The sequence below is a fragment of the Sorghum bicolor genome, chromosome 7 (genome assembly GCF_000003195.3).
Source record: "Sorghum bicolor cultivar BTx623 chromosome 7, Sorghum_bicolor_NCBIv3, whole genome shotgun sequence".
NCBI classification, from domain to species: Eukaryota; Viridiplantae; Streptophyta; class Magnoliopsida; order Poales; family Poaceae; genus Sorghum; species Sorghum bicolor.
This window is the reverse complement of record NC_012876.2, coordinates 50,135,117-50,150,344: the sequence shown is the minus strand read 5'-3', so window position 1 is coordinate 50,150,344 and position 15,228 is coordinate 50,135,117. Positions and strand designations below refer to the sequence as shown.

Here is a 15,228-nt window from a genome sequence, read left to right as displayed (position 1 = left end):
GAACTCATAATATATGTCCTGATATAATCATAATATCATCATCCTATGATTACCTCTAGGACCTATTCCCAACATTCTCTTATGAGCATTTGTTCGTTTATGATAACGGGAGTTTCTCCTCTAAGTATTTATTCCATGATGTCTCACTCATCTCTTGATTTCCTGCATTCGCTTATCTTCCTCGGCTATGAGACAAATATCTCATTCTGTCATTTATTCATTTTTGAACTTCGACGCGTGCACACACAACCATGGTTCTGCTGTCTCAAGGCTTTCCCTGTTTGGTACTTGTGCGCACAAGTTCTAGAAGAATAGGCCTCCGGAAGGCCTGCCGTCTTTGAGTTTATCTGCACGGGTGAAGGGTGGCAATCATGTTTTAGGGAGTGTCACTGCGGCATGACTGCTTGTATTATCCTCTTCTTCCTAGTGGTGACGCACGTCATTGGGTTGATTGGCACTACAACACACCTGCATGGCATCAAGCAAGACGACTACTGCTATGTCTAGCGTATCTAGCTCTCGTGCTGCTGGGTATAATCCTAAACTCCTCTTTCTAGTAAGGTCTTGTGTTAGATTCTTGCTGGTTAGCCTTGTGTATATAACATTCATATTCAGAATATACAAGCATGTTTTTGTTGTCACCAACATATTATCATGTTAGTTTTTGAATTAAGTTACTGTTGAATTTGCCTAATATATCAATACCCCCACCACCAACAGCCAACGACGAGTTACTTCAAAGCACCACCCTCCTCCTCCTCGCCATTGCCGTTGACCACCACCCCCACGACATGTTAGGGTTCATCGAACCCAAGTGCGCTCTGGCCACCTTCTTCCCCTTCGTCTTCCCCTAATGGCAACCTCTGCGTCCATGGCGCCCCGACCCCTCCTTTCCCATCCCCCTCCACCGTCACTCCCTCCCGGCCCCCTCCACTGTCATGGCGCCCCGGTCCCCTCCACCGCCAGTGCCCCTAGCCGCCCGATCACCTTCCTCACCGCTTAGCCAACCTATCTCATGTGGAGTACAACAAAATTAGATTTTCTATTTTATAATTTTCTATAGCCAAATAAATAAAAAAAGACAAAACCTTCGTAGCAAAAAACTTTGTACTAAAGCATACCATATTATATGTTCACTGTGTAGATCTACTCAGGTGGAGTCCATCAAAATAGAATTTTCTATTTTATAATTTTTCTGTGATTTACTATAAATTTTTAAAGATTCAGCCAAAATAATATAAAAAAATAAAAAGATAAAACCACCATTACTATAGTAAACCATTCACGGTAGGAAAACCGCATTTAAAACCACTTCAAGGAGGCAAAATGCATGGTTTAGGAGAGGTGATTTGTCCAGTTTTAGAGTTAAGGAAGGAAAAATGGATTTTTGTTATAGTTAAGGAAATAAAAGTAGACTTTTTTATATTAAAAATTAAAACAGAGCTAAATTCAGGATATTCACGAATTGTGCCCAAAATAGTACTAGTTTCCTGCTCTCCCATCCATCTCGGTCGGCCCAACAATACACTCACGCCCGGCCCGACTTCTCCAATTCCCCCCATCCGCAGTCCGCTCGGCAGTCGACATACCGCTGCGCTTGTGCGCTGCTCGTGCGTGATTCGGTCCGCTCGGCGCTTCTCCCAAATCCCAATCTCTGCCTTGTCGACCCCCTTTCCTGCGATCCAAACCCTCTGTCCGTTCGAGGCGGCGGCGGCGGCGGATTGGCAGCTCTACTCTCCGCTTAGCTTGGGCGGTTGCCACACCGCGCACCTGCGGTCCGCGGCAGCCACCACTGAGGCCGGCGGCGGCGTTGGTGGCGGCTCCGCGGCTGGAGGCCGGCGCGGCCACGCGGCAGTGCGGAACCGAGCCACCGTCTCACCTAGGAGGCCAGATCGCGGAGCGGCGAAAACGGAACAGGAGCAGCCGAGCAGGTCTGAATACTCTTGAGTCTCTGAACGATTGCAGCACCAACTGCATCGATATTCAATTGGCTTCCCATTTACTGATATTAGATCGGTACTCGATTTTTTGAAACCGCTTCAATATTGCAACTATGGTAATGAAAATAAGGGCAAAGGAAGAGAAACACTAGAGTGAGGAATATACGGGTAGAGACAGATAACTTCCTGGAACTAACTATTTTGTTGTGACAATTAGCAAGACCTCTCACTGGAAAACGAATCTTGGTCACCATTATGGCGATGGCAAGTCGGCAACTATTGTTGATCACCATTGTGGTCGGAGCAGTTCATAGATGAAGTGGAGGTGCACGTCTCCACGCTTACTGCAAATGGTTTGAAGCTAGACAGATAATGACACAATAGACAGTCTGTCATCCAATGGTGAAAATGATTGGAAAGGCCAAGCTTTGATTCGTTGAACAAGGGCAAAAGACCATAAGGAATGACTAACAATTATTAATCCATGTGATACGCGCTTAAGAAATCATCAGAATAATACATACTCAATCCTGCTGATTAAACTAGACATCAAGATCACATCAATAACATTGATTAGAGTGGTTGCTCGCAACCACCAGTTGCATCACAGTTGCATCTGCTAAATATTATGTGTTATATCTGCTATGTATTATTCAATTATGCTTATGTTGTACTTTATAAATTTAGGTTCTCATTTTTTTTAAACACATTCATATTTTGAATACCCAACCAGCCAACCTCAAAATCTTGGGCCTGCCACTGCCCAAGCGAGTGAAGCTAAATAGGTAGAGGCATGCTTCTCTGGTCCCCAGTGATCCAACCCCACCATTGCTTTTCTTTTCATTTTGTTTTGAGCAGCCATATGCTTCTGTGAACCTGGGACATCAGTTTCTTTCTCCCCAGTTTGTACCTCTCATGTTTACTGGACCTTAGCATGTACCCTCCTCAATGAGTTAGGGCTTAGGACACCGCTGGTCTTTCTTTGCGCAAGGAATGGATTTGTCAACAGAGATGTGATGAGAACCTCTAGAATTGAGTGTTTGATTTAGGTGGCCTACTGTTAGAGTACGTAAGAGGCCTCTGGGCTGGCTGTATAGCCCGTTTGTGTTAGGGTTAATTAGAGATAAGAGTCGTTTGCTAAGGGGTCAAGTAAGCCTTGCTTGTAAGTCAAGTAAACCTCTCTATATAAGGAGAGGAGATGTATCAATCTAATCAAGCAAGAATCAAGAAGGAAAACCCTTCTCTCTTGCCCAGCCGTGGGCAAGGCCCCCGGCCGGTCTCCTCTCACCCTCGCAGCCCTAGCCGCCGCCACAACATCCGTCGTGCCTCTCAATCTGAGCTGCCACATAACAATCTGGTATCAGAGATGCCAGGTCAAGATGAGATGCTGCCGGTCACTTCCTCACCGATGACGCCAGATCAGTTGACTGCAGCCATCACCGATCTCGCCTGTTCCGTCGCCGACATTCAGTCCTACCTCGCCGACATCCAGTCCTACCTCGGCATACCGCCACTGCAACCGGCCAGCTGGCCACTGCCACAATCGGTCGTGGCCTCTCTGCCACCGGTTTTCCCCTACGGGATGCCTAGTTACGGGACAACGACGTTTTCTTTGCAACTGCCCCGGTTCCCATCCATTAGCTGGGGATGCCGCCCTCCCCCTTGCCGAGCCTCCAGCACCCATTCACAGATGGAATCTTCTATAGGGGCACCGGCGTCTAGTAGATCCAAGACGAGGGCAAGAAGTCGCAGCAAATAGAGCAGCCGACGGACATCACGATGGAGCCAGCGGGGAAGATGCTTACCCCCCAGGTGTCGGCGGCAGCTGCAGGCTGCTGCATGTGGCCTCCTTGCACGTTGGCGGGTGCGAGAGATGCGCATTCTGCAGCAAATTAAGTCGTGCACCCCTTCGCAGTTCCTCGAAGTTGTGCTTCGCCGCGTGGAGGACTTCGATTCCATCCATTGCGTTGGGGATCTTTGGCATATGGTTCCCCCCTATGGGCAGTGGGCATGCTGTTTTTCCCGCGAACAACGAACTCAAAGTCTGCGGCATCAGAGGTTGGAAGCCCTCCACTCTTCTCTATGCGGTGCAGACCAGCAGCCGTCCGGCGGGGAGAAGGCATGGTGTTACCGGTGGGAGCGCACTGCGTAGCCCCACTGCATTCCGCCGCCAGCCGCCGCGAGGGCGCCTCCGCTGGTTGCTGTTGCAACCACTTCCAAGTGGCCATACACATGAACCCCTTTCGTACATATGGTGTCCATGGGATCCTGGTGGCTATACACGTTCAAGTCCGGTGTACGGATGGTGTCCAACATTTGTCCAGAAGTCAAAAATAAAGAGTCCCAGTTCATTTTAGGTTAAGAATAATAAAATAAGCCGAGATGTAAAAGGCTTATTTTTAGGTGTTAAGTTTGTGTCAAGTTGAGTCATCTGGTTAGGTTACAGCTCGAGGACGAGCTGCATGTCTAGGTGGGGTGGAGTACGTAAGAGGCCTATTGGGTCTGGGCTGGCTGTATAGCCCATTAGTGTTAGGGTTCATTAGAGATAAGGGTCGTTTGCTGAAGGGTCAAGTAAGCCTTGCTTGTAAGTCAAGTAAACCTCTCTATGTAAGGAGAGGAGATGTATCAATCTAATCAAGCAAGAATTAAGAAGAAAAACCCTTCCCTCTTGCCCGGCCGTGGGCAAGGCCCCCGGCCGGCCTTCTCTCACCCTCGCAGCCCTAGCCGCTGCCACAACATTCGACATGAACAGTACCCGCGGGGTACTGTAGCTCCGCGTGTACTATAGCATGCCAGCAGCCGCTGTTTCCCCATCTCACCCCTCTCAATCCTAGCTGCCACATAACACCTACATTGACCAAACCAGTGCGCTCAAAAGTTAAAGATCTGACAGAAATATGGACAACATCGTTGAACATTCCATCTCATTGTCACGCATAGGCTCTATATGTGGTCAACATAACATTAGAAATTTAGAAGTGGACCTTTTCTGTCATAGTAACTTGTAAAATCCAATTCTCGGACTCTGGATTGTAGACTCACGGTAATCCCAAGCGAAACATAATTAGTTGAAAAATTGAACTGGCTGGTCTATAGTATTCCATACTAAGATGAAAGTTTATTGTTTTCAGGTACCCCCTCTGTTCCAAATTATAGTTGACTTTGTTTTTGTTTATACTCCCTCTTTTCCGAATTGTAAGTTGTTCAAGCTTTTCTAGATATATAGTTTTTACTATGTTAGACATAATGTATATTTAGGTGCATAGCAAAAACTATGTATCTAGAAAAACTAGAATGACTTACAATTTGGAATGGAGGGAGTATTAAGAATCTAATGAAATGAATTTTATGTTACAGATGTTGGTGAAATTATGAACTTGGTTAATGTTGAAGTTTGACTTAGGACAAATCCAAAGTAAACTACAATTTGGAACATAGGGAGTATGTCTTTTCCCAGTACACAGCTTATGAAACATAAAGAAAAATCATGTTAACTTCCACTGGTCCATAGCAGCCACTCCCTTGATATGTGGTAGCATAACCCTAGTGCAAGCTCAAATGCATTCTCAGCTGCTTGCCCTTCCTCTGCCATCATGTTCTGCCACTTGCCCACCTCTCCCATCACCTGACCTAGCTGTCCTTTGTGTCCCTGTGCTACCCTTTATCTCCCATCCCCCCCTTCCTTCCTTCCTTCCTTCCTTCCTTCCTTCCTTCCTTCTCCCTCCCTCCCTCCCTTCCTCCCTCCCTCCTTCCTCCCTCCCTTCCTTCCTTCCTTCCTTCCTTCCTTCCTTCACATAAAACGGGTTCAGCACCTTCGACCCTCGACCCGGGTTCGTCGACCCTGACCTGGTTCGCGGGTTCATTTTCGAACCGAAGTGTAAAAATCTCTCACAAGTAGCGTACCATGTACCACGACCCCGTACCTCGTCCCCATCAACCTAAAAACTTTGTGACTATAGGCATCCTATGCACCAATCAGTGGCCTGGCGCCTGCCTAGTGCCTAGCGCCTTTGGAACCTCGTGTTTAATTGTTTATGTAGGTATGCCAGTCAATTTGGGTTAGGCTGGACGGCTTAGGTTCACTACTTTGTGTTTCCTCTTTATGCATATAGCAGCATAAGTGTTGTATCTTAGAATTTGATCCTTGGATGTTCAATTAACTAGATACAACAACATGACAAGTTGCAGCATCCTCATGCTATTATTTGTTTTCAATGTTTGATTTTGGATTTGTTTCTTCTTGTAATTTATGATATAAGTGCCTTTTATTTTTTTTCTTGTAACTGAAAAGTGGAGAGAAGTAACTTTACTAATTCTGTTATAATGGTCGAAACTACCATCCCTAGTAAGCTAGCACCTAGCAGTGTGTTCTTCATTGCTTTCCATGCTGCTTTTTTATACCTGCATTTATGGCACTTGTTAATTTACATTTTTAACCTAGAGCTTGTAGAGTGTTAGATAGGATGGACCTCGTCGTTTCATGCTTTTTGTTGATTGTCGCTCATAGCATTGTTACATCTGTTAACTGAGTTTTAATGCATTGATTTTACCATTGCAAGAAATGAAATGGTACTATAAGAGTGTTAACGATATGTCAAGTGCAAATGGATTTGATGGCTATGAATAATGAACAGTTGACTGATTAGATATAGGCTTATTTATATTTTGTTGAAGGTTGAAGAAACTAGAAGGTTTATACTGGAGCCAATCAAGATATGTGTTTGCTATAGTCCAGCAGAACTGTATATCTTGGTTCATGCTATTCATGTTCTTGTCTTAGCTACATGTATGTTTGCTTGTGTTTTGAATGAGGTGATATTCTTACATTTGATCTTCCCTCCTTTCTGTTCTGATTAAGTTTTTTTCATACTTTGTGCATATATAGCTAAGTTCCACTAGATAGCTTTTCTCAATTGTTATTGTTCTACATTTATTTCGGCACAGTATATGAAAATATGAATGATCATTTGCTTCTTTCTTAATCTTATTAGGTACTTCTCTGAGCACCGAGGATTTGTATTGTGTGCATAAAAACTGTTTATGAGCACTTCATTAGCCATGTCTAATGTTCGTGATGAGAAACCACATCCAGATGTTTCCGCTGATCCTATATGTTCAAGGAACTGCATTTATGGGGATGACGATGACTGGGTAATAGTCAAGAAACAGCGTATCACCATATTAATTCCTCCACAATCACCTATTACTTCAAATCCTCAATCAAATGTGCCCACAATAAGTTCTAAGCAGTCTTGCATAACTAGGAGCAAGAGAGACTGCGATGCTGCCAGAAAGAAGCACCCCGAGAAGGTGGCAGCCAAGAAATGTCAGGACTCCCCTCCAGTGCATGGCAGTATAGTCCACGAGGATGTTCCAATTATGACAGGTGATAAATTACCACACAGTTCTGTCCCTGTTGCAAAAACAGAATGTACTAAGGATCATGCTGTTCGAGAATTGTTTCATCAAGAATCTGGGAAGGCGACAAGTTTCTTTGGAAGCATGGGGAAACCGAGGATGCCACTTATATCTTCACCTGTTGCGAATAAGATAATTCGAGCCCGGCTTCTTGAGAGACAGGTTGCTGGGTTTGGCGGGCTGAAGAATTGGCTTTTCGGTTGTGGTCTTGGATGGTTTGTCAACATATTGGACACTGAAAAGCTGGGGATGTATCAGCTTGCCTCTCTTACTATGAAACAGCTGAAAGATATGGGCCTTGTTGCTGTAGGTCCACGGAGGAAACTGATCCACGCCATTCACAGTTTGTGCCACCCACACCATGTTGAGATGCTTTCTTGATCCCTTGTGCATTTTAGTGGCAAGAAAAGCTATTACAGGAAGGAATGTCTGAAGTGGTATCTGATCGTAGTCAGTTCGGTGACTGAAGCCATACACATTTCTTTTATGGATAGCATTTCAGTCAAGAGGTGAAGCTCGTGCTCAAAGTTTTGGAAGTAGAAACCTAAGTGCTAGCGTATTTGTCCTTCTCTGTAACACGTTCTTTAGATTATTCCCTATAAACCCTTTACAAAAAAGACGGTACCTTGTAATTTTGTAGATATGCTTCTGTAAGTTGCAATTGTGCTATTATGAATGTGTTGGTTTCCCTCCTGGCAAATTTGATATGTATCTTATTTTCTTATTATAGACATTCTAAAGGAAAATAGATCACGAGTGAGCCAGACATGCTCGTGTAGCCTTTTTTGATGTCGTGGACACCATAAGCTGATTATGTTGAATTATCATAAGGGAAAACTGTTCTGAAGCGGATTGGTAGGGTTTAGCAGTATGAAAACTAACCCGTTTTGATCTCTTGGTGGAAAAAACCAACGCTCCCTAAGTTTTGGTTGACACTTAGTGCAAATGGAAGTTGTTTGGCTACTCCAAACAAGCGTGATCAAATATTTGACGATGGCTAAAATTAGGGCGAAAAAACTTGGTAGAAATAATGATGTTTGGCACGCGACCAAAAGGCAGTGACAAAATGACTAAGACCAGAATTTGACAAAAATGTAAACGGCGTGTAGACTCCTCCACATGTTAATGGTTTTTTATGGTGAAATATAATCAACATAAATCTTTTTTTATACAAATAACACTACCGAACATTGTTATTGGAAAGCCAATAACCTAAACCATAACACATTCAGGCCTTGTCACCAAAAACCAAAATTTTTTTAAGATTTCATATCACATCGAATCGCACATGCATGGAGCATTAAGTATAGATGAAAACAAAAAATAATTACACAGTTTGCCTGTAAATCGCGAGACGAATCTTTGAAGCCTAGTTACTTCATGATCGGACAATATTTATTAAATAAAAACGAAAGTGCTACAGTAGCGAAATCAAAAAAAAAATCGCAACTAAACAAGGCCTCAACCAATAAGTGACATCGTTTTTAGTTATACAGTTAAGCCGTCAAATGTTGTTCACTCTGCCGTTGATTTGTATATCATCTAAAATATACCAACAAACGAAAATAAATTGATAAACATGAGCATCAGTTTATGCAAGGGCCCAAAATGATGAGAGATGTGGTGGCAAACTAAGTAGGTTTTCACCTGCAGTCTACTCTCTCCGTCCTAAAATAAGTATCATTCTCGTTTTTTAAAGTGTCAAATTTGTTTTAACTTTGATCAAATATATACAAGAAAATATTAATATTTATAGCACATAATTGGTACCATTAAACAGTTAAATCTATTTTCATAATAAACTTATTTGAAGATACAAATATTGTTAGTATTTTCTACAAACCTAGTGAAACTTGAGAAAATGATTATTATAGGACTCCAATCGTTGTGGCTTCTCCCAAATAGGAGTGTAAATATTTGTTTCTCCCAAATAGGACTTCAAACATTATTTGTAAGCTCTAATGATATTTTAATACAGTTAACCATGTTTTAAATCCTAAATACATGTATTTGGTCATGCCCTAACTCTTTTAGCCTTGGGACGACGCAGAACAGGTTGCGCAGACCGTAGGGCTCCTCCAGGTTGTAGTACTGCGAGATCATCGACGATTCGACGGTGACCCTGCCGCCATGGCGCATCTGCAGCAGAGCGGCGTCGAGCATCGCGCCGCCCACGTTGTCGAAGTAGATGTCGATATCATCAGGAAGTCACCGCTTCAGCGCGGCGCCGATGTCAGTCTCGGACTTGTAGTTGAAGGCGTCGTCGTAGCTGAACTTGGTTTTTAGCATGCTGACCTTCTCGTCGGTGTCAGTGCTGTTGACGACGTAGCAGCCGGCGATCTTCGCGAGTAAGGCTGAAGCAAGGATAATAACATGTTACAAAAATACTTAAATAAATCCTTGCTTCGATTAGTAAACATGCAAGGCTTCAATTATGTAACACCCAAAATCTGATTTTCAATTTATAGGATTTAATTAGATTTATTTAATTATTTTTGTGAACATTTAATTTAGCATATAAATAAACTTTGTTGAAATTAAAATTTATTATAAGTTGAGGAATATGTTTTTTGCATCCACGCTGAAGCATATTTGAATTTCTACTATGTATTTTGTTTTATCTCCAATCATGATTTAAAATCTCTTTTGGAAATGCTTTGGAATAGGAATAAAACAAAAGAAAATGAGAAAGCATACTCCCTCCGTCCATAAATAAGTGCACATCTCGTTTCCCGAGGAGTCAAATAATTTTAAGTTTGACAAATGTAATATATATCATTAGATTGAGCATGAAATATACTTTCATAATATAATTATTTGTAGATACAAATATTAATATTATTTGATATATTTCTAGTCAAACTTAAAAAAGTTTGACTTCTCGGGAAGGGAGATGTGCATTTATTTGTTTGGCGAAGGCCCGAAGCCCAGCTCGGCGCCCCTCTATTCGTGGCCCACCCAAACAGGCCAAGGCCCAACCGCGCGCATGCCCCTTCCCTCTCTCTCTCTCTCTCTCTCTCTCTCTCTCTCTCTCTCTCTCCTGTCGCTAGTGGTGGGATCTACCTGTCGGCGCCTTCCCTTTCTTCCACAACGCGCGTAACCGAGCCGGCCTCGATTCTCCTTAGCAGGCAATCCCGATTCCTTCGGGATTTGATCACCCCAACCCTTTCTAAAGCCTTGCAGATTCCTCTCTACCCCGTTTTCTCTTTTCAAGCCACGGCAGGAGCCCTAACCAACATCGCAGCCCTTAATCTCGATCTCGCTGGAGTAGCAAGAAAGCCGCCGCCGTGGATGCAGCACTCTGCGGTCGTTCTGCCTCCGGGAGCTCTTTGCCGAGCTTCGCGTTTGAGTAACGAAGCTTCCAAGCCTTTTCTTTTGTTCTCTATCGCATTCTGTGTCGTGCTAATCCATGCTGAACTCTCGCAGGGGCTCCTTGTCCACCATATCGTGACGTCGACCATCTTCAAGCCCTCTTTACTGTGAATTTGTGCCCTAGGTGAGTTCGCACGAAGGTCCTCTACACCCTAGTTTCTTTCACATCGAAAACCATGGCTCCTAGTGCCTTCTCCATTAACTCCGGCGAGGTTCGCTAATGGCGCAGTCCCGTGGTGTCTTTCTTAAATACGTTTTGTCGTTATGAAAACGTAAACCGACTCAGTGTATTTCGAAGTACGTTTTCTATATTTATAAAACTGCCACTGATTTTTTTAGCCATAAAATGCTCATTTTGACTCTGATTTAACCCATTCAAATTGCGTTAGATTTGTCTTCTCGAGATCTATATATTAGTGGTACTGTTTCACCAGTTTGAAACTTTTTATTTTCATGGACCTATTTAATTAATTATTCTTCTATAGGAAATCTTAAAAAAATCGTAACTTCTCCGTTTTAATTCCGATTTTCGTGATCTTTACGTTCGTGTGATCGTAGCGCTGCGTAGAATATTTTTATAAACTTTTATATTTGTTTTAACACTGTTGGTGTATTGTTCTAATTATAGCTTGTTTGCTTTGTATATGATTGTCTATTGGAATGCATGTTGTTGATTGATGATCGAGTATAGACGGTGAGCAATACGTGGGTGAGTAAGGCCAAGTCTTTGACGACCAGCAGGAACAACAGGAAAGCTTTTATCAAGATAAGTATAACTTGAGACTATCTTTGTTACCTACACACTTTTAATACATATATTATATGCATGTGTCCACCTTGACAACCTTAGCAAAATCATAGATGCTTGTTATCTAGAATTTCTTGATGGATATGCATTTGGGTAGTTTTTGTTAGTGCTTGATTATAATTCATGATCTTGTATAATGAATATTTGGATATGCAATAAACAATAAAATAAGCTTTCTAGCAACATGAACATAAAGGGTGGAAAGAACTCTGCCTTTGCTAGATTGATCTTGACCCTCCATAAGGACTTATTTCTTGGCAAAAGCTGGAACAATTCGTACAACCATGAGGGCTATATGGCTCTGGCTTTAGCTTAGTATGAAGACCTTTTCTAGCTTGTTAGAGGTCACCTGAAAGGGCGCTAGAGGGGCTTGCCGTTTTGGGTATAGAGTGGCCTCTGTCCTTATGTGTATAGGCTGCGCATCATTGTGCTATTCGGAAGGGGGCTCTATATCTGTGCGCTCGGGAAACCTTGCGGCCCTAACATGCTAGACGAACTTTTGAAATGTTTTATAGTGATCCCTGCCGACCTCCCTAGGAAGGAGGTTAAGAGACTTGCAACCTCGGACTAAAGGGTAAATCATGACTCATGGGTAAAGGTGTACAACCTCTGCAGAGTGTTAAATCTGATATACTAGTCATGCCCACGGATACGGGCGGCCCCGAAAACTGACGGAATAGATGGACACTGATGAACATGATTAATGATGATAGATGATGGTTTATTATGTTGTTTATATGTGTTATTCTAAATTCTTGAATACATTGATCATGTGGTTACGGGATTTAATATGCTACCTTGATATTTGCTATCTAAATATAAACATGTTACATACATATAAAAGCTAAATGCAGTCAAACCAGTGTCAGCTAATTGAGCCTCATGAACCCTTGGTTATACTTGTTGAGTATGATATGTGCTCACTCTTGCTATTTCACCACACCTCAGGATATTCTAATAAAGATGACTGGAATGAGGACTACCGTTATGAGTACTAGGCTCAGAGTCAACCCAGTTGACAGTGTCCCTGTGTGGTGCTTCCGTCGAGAGTATCTTTATTTGTTTAAGACTGTAATGATTATTATTCCGCTATGTAATAAACATTGTGATGGTACTATTTGAGATTTGTCAACTTACGTGTACGACTGTTTCTGGGGCGCATATAAGCTTTTTATGCACTCTATTTCATTCTTGAAATTTGGGTGTGACAAATTAGTAAGTATGGGTAAGCCAAGGATGCCAGTTAGATCCAATAGTGTATCCCATCACCAAATCACTACTGTCGCGATAAATCATCACTAAACTTAGTCCTAGACACGTGAATCTTGCAGTTCGATATAATTTAGCTTGATTCGGATGTGCGATGATCTATGTATATACTTCTATCTCTTATCTCTAGAACTAGAAATGGAGTGGACTCAACTTTAACCTCTGTATATGATTCATATCCATTAATGGATAATAAGAATAGCACAAGTTACTTTGCAAAGTTAATCTAGATTGCCCAAAATTAGCATGACAATTTCAAAAGAACTTGTCTTTGTATTACTTGGTTGATATTATTGTTTGGCATTAGTTTTATTTTTGTGAGATTTGATCTTAGCCTAGTAAGCCAGATCCATGTTCTATTTACAATACTAGTATAGTGCCCATACTAACGCTATAGTTTATGCGCTTGAAAACAATCATTTTCAACCAAACAACAATATATTTTTTCAATATTTTCTAGTCTCACGCAATTGTATATGATCATTCATATAATCCGGAATACACTCGTACATAAGAAGGAATAATAAAATATATCTTGCATACTACAAATAAGTTCTAAATTACTTAGAGCTCGGGCTAGATATCCAGCCCCCCCCCTTTCAAATCGACGCTCACTCTGCAAGGGTGTGTGGTTTTGAGGTACCTCTGAAGGTACGCATGTTTGCATGGAAGTTGAGCAGAGATATTGTCCCAACCAAGAATAATAAGCACATTAGAAAAAATGAATGGGATGCATGTTGCTCACTCTGCAGTAGTTCAGTGGATGATAGTTACCATGCAGTGGTCGAGTGCCCTCAGGCCAGGTGCTTGAGATTAGCCATGAGAGACCACTGGCCGATACCTAATGATCGCCTTCTGAGTAGAGTGGGTCAGATTGGCGCCTCCTACAGTTGAACCTGTTGTCAAACCTGCAATAGAGACTTGAGATAATTAAGTGAGAAATAAACAGAGTGGTAATCATTGATCAGACAGGAGAAACTGAATGTTGATGGTTCTTTCATTCAGCAGACAGAAGCCGACAGTCAGGTAATCATCAATTCGCAGATTCTTGGCATAATATAAATGATCACGTAATCATCATCTTGTAAACTCTCTAAACTCGGTAATAATAAGTAACAGTAGCAGATTCTTGGTATCTATGGAAACAACCACATTAGTAGGAAGCTGAGTGCAGCACCAAATTTTTTTCACGTAAGAAATATTACAAGGTTGAACAATGAGGACAGCTTTCCTTTCCTAACATCAGGAAGCATTAGTTGTTGTGGCATGATGGATGAGTTCAGAGTAGATAGTGTGGAGGTAAACAGAAAGTTGTTCTTAGTTCTCACATGTGTTGTATTGTTACCACATCAATCTATAAGTTTTTGGCCTGTTGAGTGTTGACTGAACCATTTTTTCAGGAAAATCTGTTAAGCGAACATAAAAATATCAAAATATATATATTAGTTGATACAAAAGGGATTGTTAGATATATGTATATCTAGGGGGTTAATTGTATATTGCTTGTAACTGAAGTCATTATTGACTATATAATCAAAGCCACCCAACCCAAGGGGTATGGGGTGTTTGCCATAATTCTACATGGTATCAAGCTACCGGGTCTATACCCTCCCGATCCCTACCTTTCCGCTATCCTAACCCTCTGGCCGCCTCCACAGCCGCCGTGCCCTAGGGCGTCGTTGCTCCACCAGCCGCCGCCTCCCTCAGGTCACCGCTTTTTCCCCTAGCCGTCGCCTCTCAGGCCGCCGCTCCACCTCCCACCATGTCTACCTCTTCTGCAACCTCTGCTGTAACCTCTAGCACCCAGGATGCCGACATCTCCACCTCTCTCGGATCTGGTGAAGGTGCCTCCATCATCGCGCCCCCCGACGCCGCTGTCAATGTGAAGCACCATGTTCCTGTCACGTTGGAGTTGGCTCACCCCAACTACAACAAGTGGGTTGCCTTCTTCACCTCCCTCTGTGGCAAGTTCTACCTCAACGGCCACGTCGATGGCTCCCTAGCGACTGCTCCCACTGATGCATCGTGGGTTGCTGCGGACTGCGCTGTTCGCGGATGGATCTAATGCTCGGTCACTGACGACGTCCTCGACCTCGCCATGGCTCCTGAGCAGACGGCTCGTGACCTATGGGTTGCAATCGTGGATCTGTTCTAGGCCAACAAGGCGTCGTGTGCTGTCTTCCTTGTGGAACAGTTCCATTCGATGACACAGGGTGACCTCTCCATCGACTAGTTCTGTCAACGCATGAAGCAGACCGTTGATTCCCTCCGCGATGTCGGCCACACCATCCTCGACTCCCAGCTCGTGGTGAACCTTCTGTGTGGTCTCAACCCACGCTACTCTAGCACTGCCGACGACATTGTCAACAAGGACGTGCTGCCATCCTTTGCTGCTGCTCGCAACATGCTCGTCCTCAAGGA

The 15,228-nt window shown here is 43.0% G+C and overlaps 1 protein-coding gene and 1 pseudogene across 4 annotated transcripts; one reads left to right on the top strand and one right to left on the bottom strand.

Annotated features, from left to right (window-relative positions):
- Positions 1,553–8,147, top strand: LOC8070004. 4 transcript variants are annotated; one of them, XM_021465490.1, is made up of 4 exons: positions 1,553–1,931; positions 6,615–6,752; positions 6,932–7,091; positions 7,205–8,147. In XM_021465490.1, exons 3-4 carry the CDS (start codon positions 7,006–7,008, stop codon positions 7,737–7,739), a joined length of 621 nt encoding a protein of 206 aa, XP_021321165.1. In that variant the 5' UTR covers positions 1,553–1,931; positions 6,615–6,752; positions 6,932–7,005; the 3' UTR covers positions 7,740–8,147. The 4 variants fall into 4 exon arrangements, with proteins under 4 accessions (XP_021321165.1, XP_021321164.1, XP_021321163.1 ...); XM_021465489.1 differs by lacking the exon at positions 6,615–6,752; XM_021465488.1 differs by having other exon boundaries at positions 1,555–1,931; positions 6,932–8,147.
- On the bottom strand, positions 9,348–12,179 carry LOC110437273 (annotated as a pseudogene).

Excerpts from the sequence above, each read along its gene's own strand:
- LOC8070004 (XM_002445392.2), top strand. The coding sequence starts at position 6,981 with ATGAGCACTTCATTAGCCATGTCTAATGTTCGTGATGAGAAACCACAT.